Source organism: Leuciscus leuciscus, assembly GCF_965113295.1.
Source record: "Leuciscus leuciscus genome assembly, chromosome: 9".
Lineage (NCBI taxonomy): Eukaryota > Metazoa > Chordata > Actinopteri > Cypriniformes > Leuciscidae > Leuciscus > Leuciscus leuciscus.
This window is the reverse complement of record NC_138733.1, coordinates 9,819,136-9,828,528: the sequence shown is the minus strand read 5'-3', so window position 1 is coordinate 9,828,528 and position 9,393 is coordinate 9,819,136. Positions and strand designations below refer to the sequence as shown.

Here is a 9,393-nt window from a genome sequence, read left to right as displayed (position 1 = left end):
CGTGTTTACACTTAAAGGACAAGTTCGGTATTTTACACTTAAAGCCCTGTTTTCAGATCGTTTCTGATGAAATACAATGGTTAAGATTGAAATTTGGACAAATGCTGCTGGCCCGAGAATTTTCAGTTTCTGTGGTAGAAACCAAATATCCGTGTATTCGAGACAAAATATCAAAGCAAGTGTCATCAGAACGAACCACTCAATTTAATTTCACAACCACAGTGTTTAAATACAATGTTTTGATAAATCTAACAATCCTATTATATTTGCCTTGAAAAGCTTTCTTTAGAACGAATGCCAGTCTGGATATCTTCTCATCAAATGCAATTGCTTTCAGACATTTTTAAGTGGCTAAACACTTTTATGGGCCACTCTTTGCATTATGGATGAAATGCACAAACCATATGATTGTGTGTGATGAAGCCAGACTGAGAGAGAGAGAGAGAGAGAGAGAGAGAGTTAGAGTAAGTGAGAGAGAGAGAGAGAGAGAGAGAGAGAGAGAGTGTGTGAGAGAGAGAGAGAGAGAGAGAGAGCCCGAGGCTGCAGTAATCCTGTGACGCTCATTCCTCTTTTGCGCGCTGGATTATCTGGACCTTGTGCCCAATACGCCAACATGTGACGGGCTTATGATTTGAGAAAGCTAAGAGCACTATATGTGCAGCTTCCCCAAACGGCACATGATAAAACATATGACACACATATATAAGCCTGAAAACATAACAGAGGGAAGATAAAACAAAAAGTGCTTTAAAAGTATGTCTGTATAATACAGCAAGACGACAGACATGGTGTCCTTATACAGTACATCGCGGTGCAGAGCAAATAACTGAACGTTATTTGGAACAATATGTTTTTTTAATATGTTTTTTCAGAAGCGCAATATAAAATTAAATTGAGTTCAAATTTGTAAGCCGCTTAAGATAAAAAAAATGTCTAATAAAACCAACAAACAAAGACCATGGTACATTAATATGGTAATCAGTCCATACCACTGAATTACCATTAAATAAATGTGCTTTTGCATAAAGAACTAAATATGGATGTGGCCATGAAACAAACAAAAAAAATAAACAAAAAAAAATCAATGCATTTGCAACCAATAAACTGCTGTTCAAAAGTTTGTGCTCAGTAAGACTTAAAGCAAGGATGCATTCAATTAATCAAGAGTGTCAGTAAAGACATTTATCATTTCAAGTTCAAATAAATGGTGTTCGTTTGAACTTTCCATGCTTCAATCCTGAAAAAGAAAGCATCACGTTTTCCACAAAAATATGATCAGCACAACTGTTGTCAACATTGATAATAATCAGAAATGTTTCTTGAGCATCAAATCATCATATTATACTGATTTCTGAAGGATCATGCGACACTGAAGACTGGAGTAATGATGCTGGAAATTAAACTTTGATCACAGGAATAAATTACATTTTACAATATATTCACATGGAAACCGTTATTTTAAATTGTAATAATATTTCTCAGTTTTTACTGTATTTTGATCGGATGAATGAAGCCTTGGTGAGCAGAAGAGACTTCAAATCTTACTGACCACAAACTTTTGAATAGTAGTTTATATGACAATTATATTTCCAACTCAATCACACAGCAACAGGTTGTTGGCGTAAACGCGAAGGCAAACCCTTACAAACTGTGTTGACTTTGCTCATTTCGCCTGGTAATTGAATTAAAATGAATGATCTTTCATGAAAGGAGTTCCTTCCCGAACTGTAAATGAACTGATCTCACGCTCGACTCGAGCGCAAGCATTCCACAGAGTCCCGAGACTAAACGCGAGCGGGGGTCACGGCTTTCATCCCTAGCATGTGATACGCTGTGTGTGTGTGTGTGTGTGTGAAGGAGGGAGTGTGTAAAGAGAAAGAGAGCTGGATGAAGATCTCCGTGTCTAACGCGTCTCACTCTCTTTATGAAGCTCATCATGTCTTTCGCTCTGCTCGTGTTCTTCTTCATTCAGTTCTTCGGTCAGTCTCTCCAGCAGTTTCCTCGGCCTTGCACTTCACGGGACGTCCTGCAGAGCAAGCGCTGCTGTCCGGTTTGGGCGGGCGATGGTTCGGTGTGCGGATCCCTTTCGGGTCGAGGCTTCTGCCAGGACGTCACCGTGTCCGATGTCCCCAACGGGCCTCAGTTCCCTCATTCAGACGTGGACGACCGTGAGCGCTGGCCTCTGGTGTTTTACAACCAAACCTGCCGGTGCGCCGGGAACTACATGGGCTTCGACTGCGGCGAGTGCAAGTTCGGTTACTTCGGTGGGAATTGCGGGGAAAGACGGGAGTCCATCCGCAGGAACATCTTCCAGTTGTCCGTGTCCGAAAGGCAGAGGTTCATCTCGTACCTAAACCTGGCGAAGAACACGATCAGCCCCGATTACATGATCGCGACGGGCACGTACGTGCAGATGAACAACGGTTCGACCCCCATGTTTGCAGACATCAGCGTCTACGATTTGTTCGTGTGGATGCATTATTACGTGTCCCGTGACGCGCTGCTCGGGGGTCCCGGGAACGTGTGGGCCGATATTGATTTCGCGCACGAGTCTGCCGCGTTCCTGCCCTGGCACCGGGTGTACCTGCTGTTCTGGGAGCATGAGATCCGCAAGCTGACCGGGGACTTTAACTTCACCATCCCGTACTGGGACTGGCGTGACGCGCAGGACTGTCAGGTGTGTGTGGATGAGCTGATGGGGGGGCGCAGTCCTCTCAACCCAAACCTGATCAGCCCGTCCTCGGTGTTCTCCTCCTGGAAGGTAAAGTCACGTCAATTAATCACGATTAATCATTGCACAGCCCTAAAGTCAAGTCAAGTCACCTTCATTTATTTAGCGCTTTTAACAATATAGATTGTTTCAAGCAGCTTTACAGAGATAATAGGAAATGACAGTAACAGAGATTGATTTGGCTTTACAGCAGCTCTAGAATAAAGTTATTGTCCAGCTAAAGTTTTGATTGATTCACTTCCATTGCAAAGATCATTAGTTATTAACTTAGTTGCCACTTACACGACACCGTTTAACCTGAAAACAAAAAAACTTTTGATGCGTTCTGGACGTTCATATGCATGACAACAGTGTTCAGTGGCTCGAGAACACAAACTTTGAAATAGGTTCCAAGATGCAAGTTTTGAAAAATCTACATAATATTTACATGTAAACATGAAACAAATTCACTTCACATTCTCACTCAAGAATACAGTTTAGTCATTTATCCCTCTAGTAATGTTTGTTTTATTCAATTGGAATGGGAAAACCCAATTACACAATTAAATGTTTTCTCTTGCAGACACAAAACTAAACTAAAATCCCCAAATCATCATGTTTTTATAGTAGCTCTCGGGCAAACGAGTGAACGTGGTGAAAGCATTACATTCAGACAAGGGGAAATTATATAAATGAGGCTAGATAATAGTCTGTAATATTAATATAGTCCCATTTCAGGATTGTGAAAAGTGAAGTGAACAGTGAAAAAATGTAAATAAATAAACCAAAAATACAATATTTTAACTAAAATGATAATAAAAAATAAAAGATTTTTTTTGTGTGACATTTTTACATAAAAATTACCCATTATTACATAATTACCCATATATAGTTTAGTAAATGCATTCAGGTTAAAAATTCCTTTTTTCATGCTTCCTTATAAATAATTGAATAAATTAATAGATTAAATACATTTTGTTCAACTTATCCCTCTATTAATCATGAGTAAGTTCTTTCTTACATTGTATTATAGGAAATGTACTCAGATATGATGAATTACATCGGGAAAAACACTACAGAATTTATAATTCCATTCAAATTGTGGCATGCTGATTAAAAATAATAAAAAAAAACAATTAAAATAAAAACATTTATTAAAATATATTTTTTTATATAAATGGATAAATCTCAACTGAAAATAAATCTTTTTTCAATAAAAAAAATATTGCAATGATTTTTGGAGTACATTTGCAAATGATACAATACTTGTTTTGTCAGTTTATAAAGAATGTAGCGTAATGAACAAATAAAAAGCCAAATACATTAAATCTGATCAGTAAGGGATTTTAAAATATATCCAATTTATTTAATTTTCTTTTCTTTTAACATCCTCCACATAGTTCAGTGCAGGTCTATAGGAACAAAAGAGAGAGTGTGATTCGCTGAAAAGAGCTCATTACTCATGTGACTGGGCTTTGGTCGTATAAGTTTAGTTTAGTGAACCCATATAGAGCGGTTCTGACGTCACACATTCCCTTGTGTGTTTATAAAGGTGTGATTGTGTGACGCCGCCTCGAGCGCAGCGCTGTGAAACGCCTGATGGTGAAGTTCGGGTGTAGTGGGTCACGAGTGTGTCTGGCCCCTAAAACATCCATTAACCCCAGTACTGACCCGCTCACAACAGCCAAAGCTTCTTTATAGAGCCTTAAAGGCTTCTGTCAGGCTTTTAGTGGCTCCTGGCAAACACCCATAATCCACTAGTATCATGGCAGTGATTTTTGCAGGAGAAAACCCTCATGTTTTCTTCAGAAAGGGTCAGATTCCTCGTCCTGGTGTTTCCTCCAGCTCTCTCTCGCTCCTCTTCTTCTGTGAGCGTAGGCGTTCGTACGCCTCTTTGACCAGCAGGAGGTGAAACGCCATCCAATTAACATTGGAGAAACGAGACGTATTAGTCATCGAGATGACCAGGTGACCCTCATGACCTTCGGGAAAACCACAGGCTTTCAAACACATTCACAACTCCATGCTTTTACAGTAAAATAGGCACTGGTTTGATTTGCATTATTGTAATGATGACAAAAATCTTAATTATCATGAAAATAATGTCACAGCGAAACAAATCCTTATAGTCAAATTTTTATTCATTACATTTTTTATTTACTAAATAATGTTTTCATTATATTTATTTGCATTATTTATTGTTTTAAAACTTTTTTTTTCTCTTCTGCTCACCAAGGCTTCATTTATCTGATCAGAAATACAGTAAAACAGTGAAATATTATTACAATTTAAAATAACGGTTTTCTATTTGAATATATGTTCAAATGTAATTTATTCCTGTGATCAAAGCTGAATTTTCAGCATCATCTTCAGCGTCACATGATCCTTCAGAAATCAGTATAATATGATGATTTGCTGCTCAAGAAACATTTCTGATTATTATCAGTGTTGAACACAGTTGTAAAACTTTGATGAAAGTTCAAACGAACAATATTTATTTGAAATACAATCTTTTGTAACATTTTAAACATCTTTACTGTCACTTTTGATCAATTTAACGCATCCTTGTTGAATAAAAAGTATTACTTCTTTTGATTTTCGGGTAAAATATGGTCCAATCATGTTCCTGAGATTCACACACTGAACCCTTATAGTTTCGGTCTACTGGTGTTTAAAGGGATACGTCACCGATTAGCATTAAGCTTTGTATCAGTAGAAACCCGGTGGTATTTTCGGATGACCGTGCTTCCCTCCCTCATGTCCCCCTGAGACGAGAGATTTCTGTATTGTGTGTCTGGAAAAAAAACTCAGATGACGCAAAAATCGTCATTTAGCGTCATCGGAGGATTTGTTGTCCAGAGGCGAGAGACTCCAGCCAGTAGGAGGAGCTCGTTCCACATGTGTTCAACCCGCCCATAGGGGGATCTCACGATAAAACGGCGTCTTCTCAGTTTCGAGTCGACTAGTAGCCTAGATGTATCATTTCTTCCGACACTGCCCTCTGTAACCGGTAGGCGTGGCGTGGGAGTGTCCTCGTAGGGCAGCGAAGCAAGTGCATTCTGGGAGTTGTTGTCTTTCTTCCACATGAGCCAAAAATACATTTTCTGGCTTTTGTAACGGTCTAGAAGGCACCAACTTCTAAAATAATTTCACATTTCTACAACATAAATGACCCAATTTAAATACACATTCATCTTTCCAGCGGTGAAGGATCCCTTTAATAAGTGTCCACTTCACCTGTGCAGGTGATCTGTTCTCAGCCCGAAGACTACAACCTTCGTGAGGTTTTGTGTGACGGGTCGCCAGAGGGACCGTTGCTCCGTAACCCTGGTAACCACGACCGCACCCGTGTCCCGCGGCTGCCCAGCTCCGCTGACGTGGAGTCGGTCCTGAGCCTGACGCAGTACGAGACGGGAGAGATGGACCGACGGGCCAACATGAGCTTCAGGAACACGCTGGAGGGTGAGTGTGTTTGGAGTGTGTGAAGAGATGAACACATCAGGCTGTACACACTGAACACGTCTCCCCTGTGCAGGTTTCGCGAGTCCTGAGACGGGGTTGGCAGTCACAGGCCAGAGTTTGATGCACAACTCTCTACACGTCTTCATGAACGGGTCCATGTCTTCAGTGCAGGGCTCCGCCAACGACCCCATTTTTATTTTACATCATGCCTTTATTGATAGGTAAAATGCATGCACACACACACACACACACACACACACACACACACACACACACACACACACAAACACACAAACACACAAACATGTCCACTCACACACTTGCATACACACACACTTGCATACACACACACTTGCATACACACACTTGCATACACACACACTTGCATACACACACACTCGCATACACACACACTCGCATACACACACACACACACACTCGCATACACACACACTCGCATACACACACAAACACGTAAACTCACACACTTGCATATAAACACACACAACACACACACAAACACTCACACAAACACGTACACTCACACACTCGCATACACACACAAACACGTAAACTCACACACTCGCATACACACACAAACACACACTCACACACTCGGATACACGTACACACTCGCGCACACACACACACACAGACACACGCACACACAAACACTCACACATGCACACTCGCATAAACACACAAACACTCACACATGCACACTCGCATAAACACACAAACACTCACACATGCACACTCGCATAAACGCACAAACATGTACACTCACACACTTGCATACACAAACACACACTTGCAAACATACACATACACGTACACTCACATACACACACAAACACACACACACACACACACACACACACACACACACACTCACAGACACGCACACACACACATGATGTGTAGCCATTTCAATGGTATTTTGACGCATCACTCACCCATAAAACTGTGCAATAGTCCTGAATGATGCCTCATATCATAAAACTTGTAAATAGCATAAATATTAATTCAGGGATTCACAAACGTTTTTTTTTGTCAGCTGAACTCCTTTAACCTCAAATACATTTATTTGAAGTGCCCTTCAGATTTTAAATTATATTTCAATAATTTACAACATATTTGAATGTTCACAATTCTCTGATGGTCAAATGTCATTCTGGTAAAACAAATAACAGTTTGTTTCTATTTACATAACTATTTACATCTATCTAAATAACTATTTACAGTTCAGTGCTGCATGATTTGTTCAAAGAATATATATATAAATATATTACACCGAAAGGTGCTGAATTTGCAGGTATGATGAGCACAAATATGATAGTCCTCCACATCTGGACGATGTTTCCCGTTGATGTTCTGATTGAATCTGTTGTTCTCCTGTGTTTCAGCATCTTTGAGCAATGGCTGAGGAGACACCAGCCCCCCCGCACACACTACCCGACCGCCAACGCCCCGATCGGACACAACGACGGATACTTCATGGTCCCCTTCATCCCTCTCTACAGAAACGGAGATTACTTCCTGTCCACTAAAGCCCTGGGATATGAATATGCATATTTACTGGACCCAAGTGAGTTATTAGTGTTAGGGCTAGGCATTAACACACATTTCACCATTCGATTCGATTTCGATTCACAAGTTTGAAATTTGATTACAATTCAATTAGATTTGATATCGATTCATTTGGATACATTTTAGGTACATGTCAATTTTTCTCAACATGGTGGTCGCATAAACCACTTAGACTAGTCTAACAAGTTACTCATATTATATATAAATAAAACTGAAAACACAGCAGAGATGGACTAAAAGATTGATTCTTGGGATTTTAGAATCGATATCGGTTGATCAAGAAATGGATATTTGATCCCAGCTCTAATTAGCATAAATCCAGGTACCTCCGTTAGCCTCGTGTTCATCCGCTTCAATCTGTCGCAGGTCAGAGGTTCATGCAGGAGTTTGTGACGCCGTATCTTCAGCAAGCTCAGCAGATCTGGGGCTGGCTGCTGGCATCAGGGATCCTGGGGGCCGTCGTGGCGGGAATCATCGCTACGATCATCGGTGTGTCGTGTCGCAGACGGACAAAGAGGCGAAAGGCGTCGGGATACGGGGAGAGACAGCCGCTCCTGAACAGCAGCGAAGAGGAGGGTTCAGCTTCATACCAGACCACACTGTGAACCTGAGTGTGTTAGCGAGGACAGACACGCTGTAGCGACGGAGAAAACACACACAACTGGGGACATTCTACAACGCTTAACGGGAAAAACGCTAAACGGGAAAAAAACGACAGTGTTATTAAAAGACCAAACTCAGTAAACACCTTATTAATAAATCATACTATGTACAAAAATTCAGATGAGCCCAGAATAGGAACGCAACGCATTTAATTACACGTTAAACGGTTTTCTACAGGAGGAAAATGCTTAACATGTAATTAACGCGTTGTGTTCATATTCTGGGCTCATCTGAATTTTTGTACATAGTATGATTTATTAATAAGGTGTTTACTGAGTTTGGTCTTTTAAAGGTGCAGTGTGTGATTTTTAACGGCATCTAGTGGTGAGGTTGCGAATTGCACCCAACAAAAGTTATGGTGGCCGACAGGAAGTGATGTCGTCGTTAATTAAAAAATTAGGTTTACTTAATTATTCAGTAAAACAATATGTTATTGCGAATATTATTGTTAGTTGTTCGTCATTGTGTCAGTGTTTTATTTGCTGATTTTAGCTGAAGCTTCTTATCACAAAGAACAACATAGTGACCAAACACATTTGTCCGCTCAGGGCCACTGTAGAAACATGTCGATGTAAGTGTACCCGCGGTGTGTGTAGACAGAAATGGCTCGTTCTAAGGTAATAAAAACATAACGGTTCATTATTTAATGTCTTTATACACCACTGAAAACATAGTTATGTATATGATATTGCATTTCTGTCAACAGATCCTCCTAAATATTACACGATGCACCTTTAATAACACTGCCTTATTACATTAAGCGTTTACTTATAACGGTTTTCTACGGGAGGAAAACGCTTAATGTGCAATTAAATGTGTTGTGTTCATATTCTGGGTTCTTCGATTTTTCTGTACATGGTATACTTTATTAGTGTGATGTTTACTGAGTTTGGTCTTTTAATAACACTGACTTAATACATTAAGCCACGTTAAGCGTCTTTCACGTTAAGCGTTTTTCACACTAAGCG

The 9,393-nt window shown here is 40.2% G+C and overlaps 1 protein-coding gene across 1 annotated transcript; it reads left to right on the top strand.

Moving 5' to 3' along the window:
* The first annotated feature begins 1,871 nt into the window (after nucleotides 1-1,871).
* Nucleotides 1,872-8,804, top strand: tyr (tyrosinase). The gene is made up of 5 exons (XM_082180057.1): nucleotides 1,872-2,761; nucleotides 5,956-6,172; nucleotides 6,246-6,393; nucleotides 7,579-7,760; nucleotides 8,129-8,804. The coding sequence occupies exons 1-5, from the start codon at nucleotides 1,925-1,927 to the stop codon at nucleotides 8,365-8,367; spliced, it is 1,623 nt and encodes a 540-aa protein (XP_082036183.1). The 5' UTR covers nucleotides 1,872-1,924; the 3' UTR covers nucleotides 8,368-8,804.
* Nucleotides 8,805-9,393: the final 589 nt, after the last annotated feature.

Coding starts and splice junctions, on each gene's coding strand:
- tyr (XM_082180057.1), top strand. CDS start 1,925: ATGAAGCTCATCATGTCTTTCGCTCTGCTCGTGTTCTTCTTCATTCAG. Junction 2,762..5,955: donor CGGTGTTCTCCTCCTGGAAG/GTAAAGTCACGT, acceptor TCACCTGTGCAG/GTGATCTGTTCTCAGCCCGA. Junction 7,761..8,128: donor TGCATATTTACTGGACCCAA/GTGAGTTATTAG, acceptor AATCTGTCGCAG/GTCAGAGGTTCATGCAGGAG.